The sequence below is a fragment of the Sorex araneus genome, chromosome 3 (genome assembly GCF_027595985.1).
Source record: "Sorex araneus isolate mSorAra2 chromosome 3, mSorAra2.pri, whole genome shotgun sequence".
In the NCBI taxonomy this organism is placed as follows: Eukaryota; Metazoa; Chordata; class Mammalia; order Eulipotyphla; family Soricidae; genus Sorex; species Sorex araneus.
This window is the reverse complement of record NC_073304.1, coordinates 120,473,433-120,493,862: the sequence shown is the minus strand read 5'-3', so window position 1 is coordinate 120,493,862 and position 20,430 is coordinate 120,473,433. Positions and strand designations below refer to the sequence as shown.

Genomic DNA, 20,430 nt, shown 5'->3' with positions numbered 1-20,430 from the left:
CACGGTGGAGAGATCTTGGCAGACTCAACCCAACTTTCAATGACCAAACGGCTGCTGGAAGTAAGCAAATGATCTAAGTGCAAAAAACACACACACAAAAAAAAAGGGGGTGGGGAAATCAGGAGTACAATCAACTACAAAAACTTACTTATATCAGCATAACTTTGCTTAAGGCCCATTTATAATATACAAAAAGCTTACAGTTGGGAAGTATTTAATGACTGATAAATTTCCAGAATTACAATGTAGAACATCATCTGATTCGGAAATAACTCAGATAAACAGACAGGGCCCTAAAGTGGAAATGCTGCACCTGGCAAACCCCCCCACAGGCTCTTTCCCTCCAGGCACTCCTAGGGGGTCCGCAACACCCTTCCGACACATTCGTTCTCTGCAGCCTCCCCTCCTGCTATAAGCTAGAGGCTCCGCAATCGGCTCCCGAGGTCCCACGGACTGGAATGACTTGGAGAACTCGGGAAACCGCTTCACTTGCGCTCCTGGACGGGGGCTGGAGCGGGGCACGCAGCCTGGGTGCCGAGTGACTGCACCCCAGACTTGGGGAGGGCCCCCCGAAGCAGAGCTGGTGAGGAAATGAAGAGCTGCAGTGACTCCAGAGCCCGTGGTCTTTGGGGCTCCCAGTGCTGCCTCCTGAGGCCCCATCAAGATCCAGCCACAGCCCTGACACTCCCGTCTGGGGGCCACAGCCCTGAGGTGTCCTTCCCCGGGTGCCCACTGCAGGGAGGTGGGAGTGGTGTGGATTCTGGTGCTGTTTTCTCTTTTCTTTATTTTTTTGCCTTTTTGGCCATACCCAGTGATGCTCAGGGGTTACTCCTGGCTCTGCACTCATCACCCCTACAGGTGCTTGGGGGCATGATCCGGGTCAGTGGTGCTCAAGGGAAGTGCCCTGCTCGCTGTACTATCGCTCTGGCCAGACTCTGGCGGTCACAGGCCTCTCCCGGGGCTGCGGCCAGTGGAGTCCCCCTCACCCGGGCGCCGACCAACGTTGCAGAGCAGAGCCAGCGTGGAGGGCAGAGTGCTCAGGCTGAGGTTCGAGGAAGGCAGCAGGGCCACGCTGGCCGCGCAGATGAGGGCCCAGACCGCTCCTTCCCTGCCCACACTGGGTGGAGCATTATCTGTATTAGAGCCAAATCTTATTTACTATTTGTCATGTGTATTACGGTTTTCTCACACTTACTGAGATGGCTCTTTCTACAGTAAGGATACTAGAGATTCACCAGAGATCCAAATTTGGTCAACTTTCCTTACGTTTGAGGTTTGTTCATTCTTTTAATTTTTTTTATTTTGGGGTGGTGGGTTTTGTGCTGAAAATTAAGTCATCCAAACGCAGGGCTTAAGCTAGAGCACCTTCACGCCTGTACTGTCTCTCCAGCCAGTTCTCTCTGTCTAGAGAGTGTCCTTTGGGGCTGGAGCGATAGTACAGCGGGTCTGTGCTTGCCTTGTATGCTCCCAACCCGGGTTTGAACTCGGCACCCCAGCTAAGTTCCCCGAGTACCGCCAGAGTAATTCCTGAGTCAGGAGTGACCCCTGAGAATTGCCAGGTCCTTTGATACGCTCGATTTTCTCATCATGATGCGGTGTAAGTGTTCTGCTGTCACTTGGGCTCTTGGTGTCCTATAAAGAAGCCACTGCCTCACTCAAAGCACGAAGATTTATCCAAATGACGAGATCTGGGAACTCTGTGTCTTGTTTATCTTGGCCATTGTTCTATTAACCTTGTCTAGTTAATTTACCTAGTTAATTGCCCAAGTCTGCCTGCCTCAAACGGGCCTCACTGGGCTAAGATGGAGGCGTCAGCAGGAATGTGTGCCCTTGGGAGATACTACAGGCAAACCCTCCTCCGTGTCCTGAAGGCTGCTTGGAGCCCCTGACTCCCCTCCCCTGTCAGCCATTACGGCAGCAAGAGCAAGCCGGGTCCTCCCCCATGTCCTCTCATTCTCCTGCCTCCCTCTGCGGTTCTAGCAGCGGATAACCCAGGAATACCCAGGTGAGCTGACTGGCACCCTTGCTTCCACACACTGTCACAGTCATGGGCTTTTGGGATCCGGTGGGGGTGGGGGGGTGAACCCCCTTCAGCTGGGGCAGCATGATGGCCTCTACACCTATGCTGGTATTATAACGGTGGACACCAATACTGAGTATTTGTCAAAACCCACAGAATTTTATGGTGGCAGAATCTCCCTCCTTTTTCTCCGTCTCCTAAGGACTCCCCCTCCTAACCCCAGCCTAAGAAGACGTTCACCTTAGATGACAGATGGCCTTTCAGATGTGATCGCCGGGACTTTGAGGCCTCGCGTAAGCACACAACCTTCAAAAGCAGAGTCTCCCCTCGGTGGGCAGAGGTAGAAGGGCTGGCACAACCGTGGAAGGCGCACATGTCGCTGCCCTCAAGGATGGGAGAAGGGCGGCCGGAGCGACAGGGCAGTGGGGAGGCGCTTGCCTCACACACAGCCCACCCAGGTTCTATCCCTGGCACCCCGTGTGGTGCCCCAACCCCGCAGGAGTGACTAGTGCAGAGCCTGGAGCAAGCCCTGGCACCGCTGGGCGTGGCCCAAGACCAGCATCAGAAACAAGGAGGTTAGAAGGGGGAGCGCATGCCCAGACTGTGGGGGCAGAGCAGGGAACAACGGCTTAAAACACAGTTTCCCGTCGGGGCAGGGAGGGCCTGGAACCAGAGAGCGATGGGGACTCACCTTACAAATGTACTAAATGCCACCACACCTACACTTTGGTATCAAAATGTTGAATTTTGTGTTGAGAATTCGACCACCAAAAGGGAAAGAAGTACTTCTTCGACATGTACAACATGGTGGACCCTGGAAACAGGCTTGGTCAAGAGGGCAATCAAGTCATCACAGGGTCCCGTTTCCGTGAGAAAGACACATAGTACATTAGGGCCAACAGGAACTGGGGGAAGTGGGAATGAGAGGTGCCCAGTAGAGGGGAGAAATGGTCTGAAATTAGGTAGTAGTTGCCCTACCTAGTGACTATGTAAAGAACCACAGACTCACACACTTTAGAATAGCGAATTCTATAGTAGCTGAATATATCAACTTAAAGAGCCTTAATAAACAGAGCAACGGAGGGGCTAGAGCAATAGCACAGCAGGTAGGGAGTTTGCCTTGCACGTGGCCGACCCGGGTTCAATTCCCAGCATCCCATATGGTCCCCTGAGCACCACCAGGAATAACTCCTGAGTGCAAAGCCAGGAGGTAACCCCTGTGCATTGCCAGGTGTGACCCAAAAAGAAAAAAAAACACCAAAACAGAGCAATGGAGCTCTAGCCCGCATAGAAACAAAGGTGTGTGTGTGTAGGGGGCTGGGAGTGTGGGAGGACACAGCAGATTCAGGCTACCGGGTTATTTACTTTCCTGGAATGAAGGAGGAAGTTTCATTAGCTTAGTCTGGAGGTGAAAGTTCGGAGGTGGACACCGAAACACCCCGCCACACATTTTGTTCCTGTCTTTAACAGCGTGAAGGTCATGGTTGCACTCGGGGGTGAGCAAGATCTGGGTCCAAGACTGGGGATGCTTCCCTTACCGTTAAAATTGGCCGCATCTGGGTCGTCCACGTTAATGGCAATGACCTTCCAGTCGGTCTCCCCTTCATCGATCATCGCCAATATGCCGAGAACTTTCACCCGGATGATTTCGCCTCTATCACATACCTGAGTGAGAGTCAGTAACACAGTCAGGGCGTGGTACAGAAGGGGGCGCTGGAGAGCCCCTGTCCTTGGTGGACCAAGGGCGGGATGCACAATACTCAGTTTCTGTTTCTTCGGAGAGAAAGCGGTGATGAGGCTCTCACTCCCCTGCATCTGCGGTTTAAAGCTAAGCCCTGAGGACGCAGTGCCCCTTGGCCCTGCAGGGCCACAGACCACCAAGGCCAGCCTGGAGGTGCTTGGGGGCCACCAGGGCCACACCTGCTGGAGCTCTGGACGGAGGCTGGAGAGTGCTGGGGACCATACTATAAGGTTGTGCTCAAACCTTACATGTGGCTGATTCCCTGGTGCAAGATTGTTCCTTAAGGCAACTTTTAAAAAAGCTAAACAAATAAACACCAGAGCTAATAACAGGTACTCTCTGTCCTTATAGATTCTAAGACAATCAGTGACACGGTTCAGGGCAGTTCATGTATTCAAGCTGTCACTGACTTGATGGAAGCCGAAACTATCCCCGAGTACTTTCAAATATATATTTAAATGTGCTTTTGTCTCTGGACCACACCTAGTGGTGTTCGGGCTTAATTCTGGATCTGCATTCAGGCAACACTCCTGGCGGGCTCAGGGGATAGAACCTGGGTGCCAGGGATAGAACCTAGGTTGGTGCATGCAAGACATGGGTCCTACCCACTGTACATACTATGGCTCCTGCCCCAAATGTGCTTTCTTGGCCTTTAATTTTACAGAGGCCACCAAGTTAGGTAGCCAAACAAATGACTTAAATTTATTGTTAAAAAGTGAGTGACAACTTTCTATTCAGCCACCTCTTTTCCTGAGCCTGAGAAAGATCACAATTACAATCTCCAAAGCAAACCCACTTCCCAAAGGATTCCCTTCCATCTCTCTCCAACGCACGAGGCTATTTGGCCTGGGCAGTTCACTGGCTGCTCCAGATCTTTGGGGAAGACCAATGTTGCCTCCTTTCCGCCCACCGCCTGGTCATCTGCCTTTTAAAAGCAATGCAGAGCCCATCTGCCACCCACGCATGCAGCTCTTTCTCGATCAGTTTAAACGTACACATTCTCATCATCAATGCTTCGATGGAAGGTAAGCTTTAAACTTATCACACCAAGAAACATGGTTTCACCTTCAATTTTTTGTAAAGTATGAACTCTGTACACTTGATGAATACTATTGTAATACTAGAGAAAAGCATTTTAGATTTCATTACCCGGCTTCCAATTTCACACACATCAATGGGGTCATTGTCACCACAACAGCCAGTGTGTTTGTCGTTGTGTCCTGGGTCTTCCCAAGTCTGGAGAACACAGAAAGACTCAGATGAGCACACATTCCCACACATGTCAATGATGTAAGTGGATCGCTCACAGTGGCACTGAGAGATACCCGGGGCCTGAGAGAGAGCACCAGGGCTCGGGGACCTGCCTTCAGTCAGCCACGTCTGCAGCTTGACCCCCAGTAGAGCATACGGACCCCAGATCAGCGCGGGGACTGAGCCCCGAGCACAGAGCCAGGGCGACCACCAGGCACAGTAAAAGACCCAATTAATGATAACATATCATTCTTTTTATGAAGGGGGGCCACACCCGGGCTTCCTCTGTACCGGTTCAGGGAGTATTTTTTTAAATATATCCTTATCATTTTAGTTCTTCTCTCCCGCAGTCCAGAACACATTATTAAAATCTGTTTGCCTTCTCAGATGGAGTAAAGGCAAGCTGATCAAAGTGAGAAGGGATAAAGTTAGAGTGGATTCAACAAAGCCAATGCAGAGTCAAGAGAATAAATATTTCAGCCATGTTTTCCCAGCAAGCAGGTATTTCAAAGCTAAACATGAATTTAAATAAATGAAGTTCAAGGTGAAGTGCTGTACTTAAGCAGGTAAATGAGATCCCCTAACAAGATAGAAGAGTAGAACCTGTTTCATAACTTACAGACTGTTTCACAGTGGATTTCAATCAACAGACCTGAAGTCAACAATACATACCATGGATCATCAAGAAAAAGAAATTGTATTTTATGTAAAAATCTCAAGTGCCAAGTACTATTCTAGCCCACCCAGACTTAAATAAATAGATCATTTACTCATAACGGCACAATTCTAGGGATTCTTTACTCAGCAGCATCACATGGCACTGACATCATGCGGATATACTGATAATCATAGATCTCTCCCCGCTTCAAAGCGTTGAATGTTTAGAAAAACAGAACCCCACATTTATTTTACCATCAAGAGCTTAAAGAAGGAAGAACCAGGCTCCCAGACATGAAAGACAGAAGCTGTGAGGACTCCTGCGTGCCACCGAGTACCCTCACTGCTCATAACAGCCACAGGAGCACTCTCACTACCTCAAGGGAAGGAGTTAAGAGTCTGAGGGAAGGAGAAACAGGCAGGTTAGATAAGCTAAGAAGTTCCAGACGTGGGATCTAAATCTTCACCTGTGTGATGGCAAGAACCAGAGCTATCTGTGGGGATGAGGGGAAGCTCCCAAGTGAGGCTCAGGAGTGTGTGTGTGGGGGGGGTACCAGGTCTGTGACCCTCAGCCAGCTGGCTGCTGGTTCAGTGCAAAGGCTGAGGAGGTGATGCTCCTTGGGGCCCGCTTGGGGAAACTGGGCCACCTTGGCGATCCTCAGGGGACCAGGTGGTGCCAGGAATCAAACCACTGTATTACTTTCCAGACTAAGAATCAGTGCTTTTAACACCTTAGTTTCTAGTAAATTGTCCACTCATACTGTAAAGATAAAAATTTTTTTTTTGCTTTTTGGGTCATACCTGGCAATGCTCAGGAGTTACTCCTGGCTCTGCACTCAGGAATTACCCCTGGCGGTGCTCAGGGGACTAGATGGGATGTTGGGAATCAAAGCCAGGTTGGCCACATGCAAGGCAAACACCCTACCTGCTGTGCTATTGCTCCAGCCTCAAGAAAAAAATTTTTATAGCTTTTCTATATAGACATTTAAGCAGTCTACATAGAAAAGCAAACATTTCAGAAAAGAAAGTTATCTAATGTGCATTAAAAGCAATATCATATTCTGAGTGCAGAGCCAGGAATAACCCTTGAGCATCGCTAGATGTGACCCAAAAAGCAAAAAAAAAAAAAAGCAATAGCACAGTGGCAGGGCCCTTGCGGTATGCACAGCCAACCCAGGTTCGATCCTGGACAACCCGTATTGTCCCCCGAGCCCCACCAGGAGTGATTCCTGAGTGCAGAGCCAGGAGTAAGCCCTGAGCGTGCCAGGTCCCAAACAAAAACAAAACAAGCAAAAAGATTGTAAATATTTATCTTCCAGTTTCTCTTGAAAGTAATCTATTCAAAGAAGTATTAGAAAGAGCTCATTGCCCTATATATTTTAAAAATCAACAACAGCAAAAATGGTATGAGGATATTCTATCTCTCCTTGAAATAAAGTGGGTTTTTCATGCACAAAAGTATGTTTTTGAGTCACTGTTTTTGAGAGACTTACCTGTGGGATGGCCCCATAGTTCCAGATATATCCCTTATAAGGGAATAAATTTGCCACGAAACGCAGCTTTCCTTTTTTCACGTCTTGTTTAATTGGATTTAAAGGATCCTTTGTAGCAATCTACAATAAAGAATTTCAAATTACTGTATGTATGGATGTATCCTATTCAACTAAGAATCTGAAAGAATACAGTTCCCCTAAATCTGCTTTAATGGTAAACTTTATCTCTAAAATCTTTACAATCTGAAAAAAAGTTTCCCTCAAGTCAGCCTTTAAATGGAAAAATTATTTGAGGTAGAGAAGAACATTCGAGGAGGGAGAAAGAACATTTACTTATACCAGTGAGCAAAAATAAATTAGCTGAATAAATCCTAACACTTGAGAAATTAAAGTTAAATAAAGTTAAAATTAAATTTATTAGGAGAGGGCAAAATAAGTATTATCCAACTACAACTTCTCTTAAATATTGAAAATTAAATATTCAAAAGTCTATCACATGCAAAGAGAACTGTCTAACTGCTTAAAAATAAGTGATAGAAAACAGAGGAAGTATCCATTATAGTTAGGTGTTCAATAGAAATTTTTATTTTTTTACCAAACACAACAGACATTTCAGTAAATTCACTGCTGGCTGGTGACTGAGGGAAGACCACTGATTCCACGAAAGAATCAACAGCGGAGTCAGAGAGAATATGACAGCAAGAAGGGCAACCACAGACTCTGGTGCGGCAGGAGCAAAGGGGTGCGGGTGGACAGCAAGTAGCATTTTCCAACCCAAGTCTGAGTTTGGGTGAGCGCCAAGAGCAGGAGGAGAGGCAGATGATCAGAGGCACCCCTGAAATGCAGTGGAAAATAGAATGGAGACGGGAAGCAGAAAACCTCGAGGTTTAGGCTGTTCGAATCATGTGACTTAAGCAAATATGTGGCTTCATCAAAACAATCTCTCACTTTGCTCAATGAAAGGCAAACATACCTCCATCTTTGCGTTAGTCCAGCGTGGTACCTCCACGACCATGTGGAACACATCCTGAAAAAGAGGTCAGACGGTCACGGGCTGGTCAGTTCTGGGACTCCGGGGAGCATGCCCTCTGCCACCCACAGTTCAACAGGTGTAGGATAATATAGCCTCAGGTAGTTTAGGTTTATTGGGTTGCTCCCATCACAGTGTTCCCATTCCTCTGTTTATTTGTAGCTTCTTTCTTAGTGTTCTGTTGACTTGTAAATACTGTTTTTCTCTTCTCCTTGAGTCCTTTGCATAGTTTATTCAGAGCAATGTCTTTTTTGTATAGACACAGGAAGACTTAGCAAATGCTATGCTTTTGCAACCTGGGAGTCATTTGACTCTACATGATATTTTCCTCCTGGGCATCTGTTCTCTCGACCTAAGCCTCAGCTGCCCTTACTTCTTAGCACCCCTAAACGCAGGGTCTCCACAAGGGACGGGACGAACCCAGGGCAAGTTGTGAATTGTGTGCTACCCTGGGATCGAGATGGGCCTGGCCAAAGTGCCTAATGCTTAACTATAAGTTAAGAGCTTGGTCATGGACAAATGCTGTCATGATCCAAACAGTGATAACTAGATTTGGACCCTGCTAGGGTTAGGAAAGATTAATCTGGCCTGAGTGCTGTAGTCTGAGTCTGTGGCAAGATGTTGCCAGGAGAGCTGCCTTGCAAGCCTCAAATCTCTTGCTATGTCCGTATAAAAATAACTAGTATTAAGATGTGAATAAGTTCTTGAACCAGGGAAAGGAGAAAAACCAAAACCTTAAGAGGTATTTTGCCTGCTGGCAGTCAGGAAGGGTTTTGGAATGGTCCTAGGTTGTGTCCTCTTTGAACCTGGTGGCCCTCAGGAAGGGCTTTCTAATGTTGATTTTGCTACCTGGCTGTGTGTAGCCTAGGGGCAAGGGCAAGAGAGAAAAAGGAAGGAGAGAGACTAGAGAATTGAGCTGCGGTAGATCCAGAGAGAGGATGGAGTTAGGAGTGTGGGAGATGAGAAAGATGGAAGATTGAATAACCGGTAACTAATCAGCAACCAGCTTGGTCCTCATTCTTCCTTAGCCTGTCCTTGGCCAACAGTCGTCCCGATCCAGCCCATACACAGCAGCTCCAGAGCACCAGACATGGGCGGTGAGACAGAGCTGCCCGGAGAGCCCGCGAGTGCACACGCTCTTCAGCGTGCATAGTTTTTTACAAGCAGGCACTGCACGGCCACTGTGAAGTCAACAGACTCGCCACACAATTCATCGAAAAAAGAAGACCAGGTTGTGGTTCAGCAATAGAGCTACAGAGTGTGTGTGTGTGTGTTTGTGTGAGCGCGCGCATGTGTGCATGCGTGTGCACGCACATCCATTCACACACACAAGAAAGAGAAAATAAATGTAGCAAAATAATCATTATAGAATCAAGTTGATCGGTATAAATGGTCACTATATGTCCATGGTATAATTCTTCAAACCTTTCTGCATATTCAAATTTTTTAGCAGTAAGAATAGAGTGCTAAGAAAATTTCCTTATGGAAAAAAATATTTTTTTCACTTTTCTTAAAAAAGAAAAAAAAAGGGACCATGCCCAGATATGCCAAACGTTCTAGAGGAACAGGTGACTCCTGGTAATGCGGAGGGCCCAGAGGGAAGGCACTAGCTATCCCCTGTGGTGACAGGGGGCATGCTGTGTATCTGTGTACGTGTACGTGTGCGTGTGCGTGTGTGCATGTGTGTGTGTGTGTGTGTGTGTGTGTGTGTGTGTGTGTGTAGGGTGGCTGGGGGGAACCTAGATGCTGGCATGTGTCAGTGAGGATGAAACTCAGGCTCCTCTCACATGCTAGCATGTGCTCTATGGCTTGAACCCTCTTCCAGGAAAAAATATAGTTTATAGCTTTGTTTGGTTTCTCTGGTCCCCAAATACAGTTGTTTATTTATTTTAGTATCTCTGAGGAAGATCTTCAAAGCAAGCAAAGTAAAAGGCTAATTTTTCCCCTTGACGTTACAAGGACTGAAATGCGTTTGGATTTATAAGACAAACCTCAAATTAGTTTAATTGCTTCAGTATCTCGCCCGCAGGGCAGAGCCTCACAAGCTACCCGTGGCATATTCAATATGCCAAAAACAGTAACAACAACTCTCACAATGGAGATGTTACTAGTGCCTCTCGAGCAAATCGATGAGCAAGGGGATGGCAGTGACAGTGATCATATTTTAGTGTTAGCCTCCAATAATTAACATTTCATTTGTCTACACAAACCTTGCAATCTGATTTTTTAAAAAGCAAGAACTTGGGGCTGGAGCAATAGCACAGAGGGTAAGGCGTTTTCCTTGTACTCGGCCAACCCGGGTTCGATTCCCAGCATCCCATATGGTCCCCCAAGCACCGCCAGGAGTAATTCCTGAGTGCAAAGCCAGGAGTAACCCCTGAGCATCCCTGGATGTGACCCAAAAAGCAAAAAAAAAAGCAAGAACTTCTGGAGCTGGAGGGACAGTACAGCGGAGAGGGCACTTGTGCATGTGGCAGACCCAGGCTGGTTCCTCAAGCTCCCCCAGGGGTGACGGGTGAGCACAGAGCACAAGCCAAGAGTAAGCCCTGGGCACTGCCAAGTGGGACCCTCCCAGAAAACTTCACCAATGTCCATTCTACACAATGAATGTACAGTCAATAATTACAATGCTTGTTTTCATTTTGCTTTTTGTTTTTGGCAACACCTGGCAGTGCTCGGGGGTTCTCCTCTCAGAGATCACCCCTGAAGTTGCTGGGGGGACCCAGGTCAGCCACATGCAAAGCAAGAGCCTTACATGTTTTGCTTTTAGCCAAGCAAAATTCAAGAGTGTAAAACTGGGCTGGGGTTTAAAACCTGGAGCTACAAAAGGCCTCATACCACAACCAAAAACCTACATGTCTGTGACTAAAGGAAAAGTTGGCCTGGGAACGTCCGGCAGCAATACCCCAAGGGGTCACAAGATGGAGCTGTTACCACAGGAAAGATGAACTCAGGCAAGGCATGGGTTCTTGTGGATTTTTTTTTAAAGAAAACATGATCAGGGGCTGGAGAGGTAGCACAGCGGGTAGACCATTTGCTTTGCACACGGGCAACCCAGGTTCGATTCCCAGCATCCCATGTGGCCCCCTGAGCAAGGCTAGGAGTAATTCCTGAGTGCATGAGCTAGGCGTAATCCCTGTGCATCGCCGGGTATGAAACAAAAACAAAACAAAACAAAAAACCATTATCAAATAAACTGTCTCCAAACAGCACAGCAGAAAGCACTAAATCAGAGTTTGGAAACTATATTAAATACAATAAAGAAATTTTAAAAAATACATATAGTACCTAAAAATCCTATTACTCCAAAAAAAAAAAATCCTATAGCTCCAAACCTACATAACAAAGAAAGAAGACAGACCATGAATGTCTTTCAGAGAATGGCTAAAGGGCCTGAGCAAAGGGCTGGGCGCTTGCTTTGCATGAGGCTGACCCGCATTCAATGCCCAGGACCCTGTTGTGGTCTCAGAGCCCTAGGAGGGATTCCTGAGTGCAGATCCAGGAGTAATCCCCGAGCACTGCTGAGTGTGGCCCAATAAAACTCAAAAAAAGGGAAAAAAAAAGAAAAGAAAATGGGTAAACTCACTCTAATGCAAAGAGGGTGCTCTTTAGAAATAAACCCAGCCAAAGGTAGCACCAAGTGTCCAGCAAGGCACCTCAAAGTCCATCCACTCATTTTTCTCCCCAACAGATATTTACTGAGTACTACTATTTTTGTGCCAGACTGAAGACCAGCAACGAACAGAATAAAAAGATCTTTTAACTCCCTAAGTGTTGGCTCTCCCAGCAGTCACGCCAGCTGGTAGGCCCCAGTCCCTGGGCAGAAGACGGCCAGCAGAACACTCATGCTCAGACAGACAGCCAGGGAGCCCCCCAGCCCGCCGGTGTGCACGCTGACCAGTACAGCCTCAGCTTAAAGCCATCCCAGCCTGGGTTCCCCGCTCTCTGGGACCCCGCAACCTCCAGGCTCGCTGGCCACTGCCCGGACCTGCTCAAATCCAAGCCATGTCAAACTCCTCTAGACCAAGAGGACCTGCTCAGACCCAGGCCCCGGGCCCCGGCACAGCCGAGGAGCCTAAGGAGGCACCATGGGGAGGTGGGGTAGCTCGCAGCTGGGGAGGACTAAGACAGCGAGCTGGCAAGCTCCCTGAAGACCTCCAACCCGCAGAGCTCACCACGCTCCAAAGGGAGATCCCTGGGGAGAAGGGCCACAGAGACGGAGGGAGCCCAGCAGACGGCACGGAGCTGCTTCAGCCTCACAGCGACTACCTGGAGAGCACAGGGGACAGGAGAAGGGAAGCAGCCGGAAACCAGACCCGGGAGCTTGATGGCAAAGCGGCAGAACCCACTGAAAAGACCAGCACAAAGAAACTATCAAAAGCAACAAAGATAGGGTCGGAGCGAAAGCACGGCTAGGAGGGCGCTTGCCTTGCACATGGCTGACCCTAGGTCAGCTGGGTTCGATCCCTGGCATCCTGTAGGGTCCCCCAGCTCCGCCAGGAGTGATTCCTGACAGCAGAGCCAGGAGTAGCCCCTGGGCACCACCCCAAAACAACAACAAAAAAGGTAACAATGAAGTCAGGGCTGGGCGTTTTACCTTGCATGTGGTTCCAAGGGGCTGCATGGGGTTTGATCTCCTGAGCACCGGCAGGAGAGACCCCTGAGCACCAAATCAGGAGCAAGCCCTGAGCACTGCCAGGTATAGTCCCAAAACCAAAATAAATAAATAAATAAATAAATAAATAAATAAATAAATAAATAACAGTGAAGACAGCCTAAAAGCAATCTGGGATCATATCAAGAAGAATGACATATATGCCATAGACTTCTCTATGTCTATGAGAAAGGGCAGAATTTTTTTTTTTTTTTGCAGTGGTTTGGGGAGAGGGTGTCTCTGGGCCACAACCAATAGCGTTCAGGAACTCCACCTCAGTGCTCAGGGGTCACTCCCAGTGCTCAAGAGCCTGAGTAGTACCAAGGTTCAAACCTGGGCATCCCACATTCAAAGCTTGTGCTCCAGCTCTTTGAGTCATACTCCGGACCAGGGTTGGAATTCTTATTTGAAGAAATAATAGCCACCAATTTTGCCACAGAGAGAACAGATCTAGGCACCTCGTGGTAGTAAGCTGAAAGAGTTGAAGAATAAGGAAACAAACCCAGACTCACCAAGACAGAGTACAATTAAGGTGTTTCTTATGGTTATATGTAATTATAACATGTGGTTATGTAATTATAACCACTTACAGTTTAAACCTGTCAGGCACTTCAAACAACTGCAAAGAGAAACACGGAGTCACACAGAAGGAAAACCACAAGAGGATCCGCAGAAATTACCCAGCCAGGGGGCTGGAGCAATAGCACAGCGGGTAGGGCCCTTGCCTTGCACGCGGCCGACCCAGGCTGACCCAGGTTCAATTCCCAGCATCCCATATGGTCCCCTGAGCACCGCCCGCCAGGAGTAATTCCTGAGTGCAGAGCCAGGAGTAACCCCTGTGCATCGCCAGGTGTGACCCAAAAAGCAAAAAAAAAAAAGAAATTACCCAGCCAGGTGAGCACTCAGACTCAGAGCGGGAGGACCCTTCCAACAGTGAAGGGACTCACCTCCACTACACCTGCCTGTAAAGAAATACCTATGAATCTTTTATTAAAAGAAATGAAGCCCATTGGGAGTTGGGAGGTACCTGCAAAATAAACTATGATGAGAAGAAGAATAAGAATGGGAGCTCTTAATTTTCAAGCTTACTGATTCTTTTCTTCTTGTCTCCGTTCTGTGAAGTTTAAAGGACTTTAAACTTCAGATACTGTGTTTTTCTCTTCTAAAATCTGGGGCAGTACAGGGCGCTGGCCTTGCCAGCAGCTGACCCAGGTTCGATTCCCGGCACCCCATATGGTCCTCCGAGCCCCACCAGGAGTGACCCCTGAGTGCAGAGCCAGAACTAAGTCCTGACCACCGAGAGTAGCCCCCAAACAAAAATAAAATAAAATTTATCTTTGGTTCTTTTAAATTAGATGTGGGAGTTTAAGATCTGCACTAGAAGAACACTGAATTTCTGAAATTAAAAAGCAAGTCATGCTCTTTGAGCACCTAAAGATTTAGATAAAACTTGCATTTCCTGAGAATTTCATATTGTTTATACTATGTTCTAAAGTTCTTACACTTCAGCTACGTCAAAAATTTCTTGCTGGAAGACATTCACAGCTGTTTTTACATTCAGTCCCCAAATAGATCCAACACCAAGGACACGCCCACAATTTACAAAACTCCAAGCAGCCCTGGCCTTTGCCTTCCTTCCCCCGTAGGTCTGGAAATAACCCAGGCCAGAACAGCTGCACTGATACCTATGGCATATTTACCAAACCAAATGCAAATCCATGAGATCTGAGTGGGATCAAACATGTGTTTTTCCCTCACAGAGCTGACTGAACTGTGCTAGAGGCACCTTCCCCTGCTCAGCATCCTGATCCTGCAAATGACTGATATTAGCAGAATAGTCTTAAACATTTATCTAAATTTTGTTCTGGGGCCGCACCATGAGGTGCTCAGGGTTTACTCCTGGCTCTGGGCTCAGGGATCACTTCTGGCAGGGCTTGGGGAACCGTATGGGGTGCCAGGGATTGAACCCAGGTTGGCTGCTTGTAAGGAATATGCCCTACCCTCTGTCCTCTGTCTGGCCCTGTATTTACACAAACTTAATTGCACTGGGATTTTCTTTTTTTTTTTCTTAAATTACGCTCTTCTGTAACCTGAATTAGTAAAAATCTTCTGTTTAGACTATATCCCAAATAATATCTGGGTTCCACACCCTGGGGCTCTGTATATACTAAACTTGAAATAATTTAAAGAACTATTCTTGCCTGTCAGCAACAATCTGGAGTGCTAAGAATCACTGCTGCCTAGACACTTCGAAACTCTGAAACTGTCCCAAGCCTGTGCTTCGAAACCCACCAATGGGGTAGGAAGAAAGAATTTTCATTTGCATAATCCTGGATTATGAACACCAACCCTCAGGGCCTGAAGAGAAATCTAACCACAGATATTTTACAGAACACCCAGGCGTACTTTCAGCTTCTTCTTGGAGGTGACCGGAAACAGCAATGAGATTAGACACCACGATTGTTGCTCTCCTTAGGGTCTGGAGCTAGTCCAGTCACTTCTAAGTCCAGTCTCTCTCCCGTCCCCAGATTTATTTTTGCCACATTCTAACCACTGAAGGGGAAGCAGGTTTGATAAGTGAGACCTTTGAGAAATGCCTAAAACATGAACCCACGGAGAGAGATTAATGTCTTACAACAGAGGTTCCAGGGAGAAACCTCTTCTACCAGAGAAACAAGCCCACACCCAATTAATTCTGTGCCTTTGTCCCGGGCACTCGGACTCCACATGTGTAATTAAGATTCTGATGTTCATAACCCAGGAGTCCGTAAGGTCAGCTCCAACAGACGAAGATGTACGAACACAGGAAAGGAACATCTCTGCCAAGAACACATTTTCCTTTTTGAACAGATCTGCATGGCAAGGTGGGGTCTGGGATGACGGTCAAGTCCTTGGATACACATACTAGTCACACGCCAGGTATTTCAGCCCTACGTATCAGTTCAACAGGAAAGAGCATCCATCCCCATCCACTCCTGGATACTGGAGGGAACAAATCTGAATTAACAAGCTCAAGAGCCCCCCAGGAGAGCACGAGCCAATCAGCGGTCCCTCGGGTCTGGGTAGCACATAACTGGTTGCCTCAGTAAGAGCCCCTGAGGCAGCTCTACGGAAGCAAGTTTGGATTCTGGTCCCTGTCCAAAGGTTTGTATCCAACTGCAGGAAAACTTCCAGGTGGAGCACGATGACCCTGTCTCCTTGCCTCTCTGGTGAAGCACAGCACAACAGTAAAACCTGGCAGGACAACGGTGCGAGCTCATCCCTATGATTAACCCAGACACTCTCAGAGTGATCTGCACAAAGATTAGGTGGCAAGATCTAGCTCAGGGAGATTAAAAACCTAATAGCTTTCACCAGTTGAAAAAAAAAAAATGTGGGGGCTAGAGCAATAGCACATCGGGTAGGGCATTTGCCTTGCACGCGGCCAACCCGGAGCTAGAATACAGTCCAGTCACTTCTAAGTCCAGTCTCTCTCCCGTCCCCAGATTTATTTTTGCCGAATTCTAACTACTGAAGGGGAAGCAGGTTCGATCCCCAGCATCCCATACGGTCCCCCGAGTACCACCAGGATAATTCCTGAGTGCAGAGCCAGGAGTAACCCCTGTGCATCACTGGGTGTGACCCAAAAAGCAAAAAAAAAAGAAAGTGCCTTCAAAAGTCAAGGTCTCCTGTTGAAAGAAAAGAAATTGTTGCTTAAGGTAGGACAGAGAATCAGACACGCATCCTGTGGCAGATCCCGGATGCAGACAGGAGCCTGCTGGGAAGGAGGCTGTACAACAATTTTGCACTTCTATAAATAATGGATGCACTTCATGAAAAGAATAGGAAACAGAAACAAAGACAAACATGAAAATAAGACCATCAAGAGTTACTAGCAATTCTACAAGTCGGCTGGAATATAGAGTTGCAGACATTTCCTCCTTAGGGAAGGCTTCTTAGCAATTCTGGTTATACCTACCTATCTGTGCTAACATTAGATTTCTTAAGCTCAAGTGTGGGTGTAGGGACTGGCATTCCTTTTTTGAAGTTTGTGTGCACATACCTTTACTAACACCATTTTTACTGGGTTTTTTGTTTATTCTGGGTTGGGGTGACAAGGGGAGGGCTGTTTAGGCCACATCCAAGAGCTCCGGGACCACCCCCAGCTCTGTGCTTAAACTGGGCTGGCCGCAAGCAAGGAAAGCACCAGAAGTCCTTTACTATCCTCCCTATATTTTCACGGTTTAACAAATATTTCACAGCTCAAATTTTGTGTTAGTTACCTGGTTAATTTTAAAACCACTAGTGAAATACCAAGACTTCAGTGCCAAGTTACACATGGAAGAAAGACCAATGTGAAACTTTTTTTTAACCAATGCAGCTTTCAAACATTTGCTTCTCTTGTACCTACTCTCCCCAATTTATATAACTGCTTCTTTCATCAAATAATCTGTGTTTTTTTTTTTCTTTTTGGGTCACACCCAGCGATGCACAGGAGTTACTCCTGGCTTTGCACTCAGGAATTACTTCTGGCAGTGCTCAGGGGACCACATGGGATGCAAGAATCGAACCTGGGTCAGCCGTGTGCAAGGCAAACGCCCTACCTGCTGGGCTATTGCTCCAGCCCCATTCACCAAATAATCTGAACTTGAGGTTGATATCTCATTTGCTCACAACACAATGAAACATTCTGAGCGCTGGCCATGGCTGATTTAAGAGACAATATTTAAGAGATAAGAGACCTTACCTTAGCAGCGTAAATGGGAATATCATGAAATGGAGATATATATTGTCCTTTTCCATTTTCTGCAAAACAAAACAAGTTATTACTTTTGGGGGCTAAGTTCTGTGAAGTACGTTTCTTTGAGGGGTGGGGGGACACACCCAATGGTGCTCAGGGTCACTCCCTGTTCAGTGCTTGGGGAACCGTGAGGTCTTGGGGATTGAATCTGGACCTCCTGAAAGCAAAGCAAGTGCTCTGACTCTTTCAGAGACTTCCTTGGCCTGAAGTGCACACCTTTTGAAAAGATATTTTTTTTTAAAGAGTAGTTTTTGTTTACAATAAAATTGAAGGGTGCCAGGATTTCTCCATACCCCTGGCTCCCACAGAGTTTCCTGCATTATCAAGAACACTCACCCTTCTGCAATGCCAGGTTTAGTTTTCATCCTATGCATCCTTTTTGGTTTGTTTTGGGGCCACGCCTGGTGATGCCCAAGGGTTACGCCTGGCACTGCATTCAGGAACTACTCCTGGTGGTGCTCCTGGGAGCGAACCCTGATCAGCCACATATAAGGCAAGCACTGGCACTATGCCTCCAGCCCCACATCCCTTTCACTGGCCCAACTGCTAGCCATAAGCCTGGCCTGCCTCACGCACCTTTGCAGTCCTCGGCCCAGTGCCTGATAAACAAGAGGCTATCAAATTATTGGGGACTGATCTTCCATGGGTTAAACCTATTAGTCCTGTAAACTAATAGAACACCTGGGTTTGGAGAGAAGGGAGGAGACCAACTCGCTGAATTTTATAAAACTACATTGATTCAAATGAGGTGACAGGAAGACATACCCAGAGAGGTTCTTTTTCTTAAGGATAATCAAGTTGTAACACATCCCCAGGGAATTTGTGTAGACTAGAGACTTAACTACCATATCCAGAAAAGTAATTTTAAATCTCCTTTACTACCTCCTCAGGTAATCTAAGGCTCAGTCCACTTTGCCCCCCTTCACATTTAAAACCCAAAGCAGAGTAGGCGAAGTTGTCCTGTGACTGTACCCCAACCTACTACCAGCTTGAAAAGAATTAATTAGCATGTGTACAAAGGGTTTGGGGTTTTTATGCTTGGTTTGGTTGTTTTTTTTTTTTTTCTGGTTTGGGGGTCACACGTGGCAGTGCTCAGGTCTCATTCCCAGCTCTGTGCTCAAGGGACCATATGTGTGATGGGGATCAAACCCAGGTCAGCCACATGCACATTACACAGTGCTTCTCCTTCTTTTCGTTTTTATAGTTTGAAGCTGCTAAGAAATTTGTAATCAAAAAAATAATTTAGGGCTCCTGCCTGGGTACATGACTAGCATGCAGCCCCATAACACCCCCAGGGCCAGCCAGGAGTGATCCCTGAGCACAGAACCACTTGCAAGCCTTAAGCACTGCTGGGTATGGCCACAAAACAAAACCAAAAAATGTCTGGAGTTCAGGGATGCGGCGGAGCCATAGGGCGCTTTGTGTTTGTGTAAGTGAGGTCCTGGGCTTAATTCGGGTATTGCAAACTAAAAAAAAAAAAAAAATACATTTAATTAAAGGTAGTTCTAATTATTGACCTTTCTACGGTTCCAGGGAGTTCCATCTGATAAAAAGCTTTTACTTCAGGCAGTGCCAAAGTCAAGGAGTACGTTTGCTCTCCTGGCACGAATCCTCAATCAGTTCTGTGAATTAGTCATCAGGAGTTCCTGCCCTAGCCCTGCCGATGAATTAGAAACGAAACGGGGAGCCCGTCCCTTCCTGGATTCCCGTAGCAGCCCAGTCGCCCCCGTGGTGGTCAACTCCACGGCTCAAGTCCCATTTTCTCCCACCCACACCAGGTCACTTCTGCAGGGAGGTTCCATCATTCGCGCAGGATTCCTTCGCCTCCCGGGCCCAGAACCTCTGCACCTGCCCCTCTCTTTCCGAGTCACACCGGTCGAGAGACGGGAACCGGAGATGCCTTGGGGGATACCAAGCCACCCCCTCCATCCCCACCAATCGATTCCCACGGCTCGGGTGGAGCGGATGGACAGAGACAAGCCGTCCAGCGGCGGTGCTCCCCGGCCTGCTGCGCCCCCCACGCGCCCGGTGCAGCTCGCCGGACGCCCTGCAAGGAGCCGAGCTCCACCTGCGCGCCCGCCCCACGGGGCTCAGTCCCGGGCCCTGCCAACTAAGTACAAACTCAGTAAAAAGCTGCGTCCTCGGCGGCCGCCGCTGCTCCGGGCCTCAGTTTCCCCCTCTGCCCAGGGAGGGGAGGAGCTGGGCCGCGCCTCCCGGGTGCTCCGAAGGGCCAAGGTCTCCGCGGCTGCCCGCCCCTCCCCCACATCCTCCAAAGCCCCCAAATCCTCGCGGCCCGGATTACGCGACCTTCCCCGGGGACTCGGCGCCCGCTGCCCCCGCGCAGCGGCCGGCCCGGGCACCCGCACGGCGGGCGGGCCGGGCGGGCGGCGGGGAATGAATGGGCCCGGGGCCGCACTCACTGAAAAAGACGCGGTACTCGGCCGACAGGGACGCGGCGCGCTCCTCGCTGCTGAAGCCGTCCATGGTGCAGCCGCCGCACAACCAGCAGCCCGCACGCAGCGCACGGCGAGTCGCGAGCCTCTGCGCCGGCGCACTGCGGGGACCGGCCCGGGCCGCCCTGCGCCTTTAAGGCGGCCGCCCGGCCCGCCCCGCGCGCACGCAGGCGCAGTCCGCGCGGCCCCCGCCACGCCCGCCGGCCCCGCCCACGCCCCCGCCCCGGCCACGCCCCGCCGGCTCCCGGGCTGAGCCACGTGGCTGCTGCCTACTGGCGCTGCGCTGTCCTCGCTGGTCGCCTCTGGGGCCCTGACGGTGGAGGATGAAGGCGCAGGTCCTCGGCTTGGGTC

At 48.5% G+C, this 20,430-nt stretch overlaps 1 protein-coding gene across 2 annotated transcripts in view; it reads right to left on the bottom strand.

The window, feature by feature from the left end:
- Positions 1-20,229, bottom strand: part of PPA1 (inorganic pyrophosphatase 1) — a 29,863-nt gene extending 9,634 nt beyond the window's left edge. The window contains exons 1-6 of one of the 2 annotated variants that reach the window (XM_055133101.1): positions 20,047-20,229; positions 17,573-17,631; positions 8,136-8,189; positions 7,163-7,282; positions 4,911-4,997; positions 3,559-3,685 (exon numbers count right to left, since the gene is read on the bottom strand). In XM_055133101.1, the coding sequence (XP_054989076.1) occupies positions 3,559-3,685; positions 4,911-4,997; positions 7,163-7,282; positions 8,136-8,189; positions 17,573-17,631; positions 20,047-20,110 (511 nt within the window). In that variant the 5' untranslated portion in view covers positions 20,111-20,229. Of the gene's footprint in view, positions 1-3,558; positions 3,686-4,910; positions 4,998-7,162; positions 7,283-7,757; positions 7,998-8,135; positions 8,190-17,572; positions 17,632-20,046 lie in introns of those variants that run through there. The other variant, XM_055133102.1, reaches the window with a different exon arrangement.
- Between the last annotated feature and the right edge of the window lie 201 nt (positions 20,230-20,430).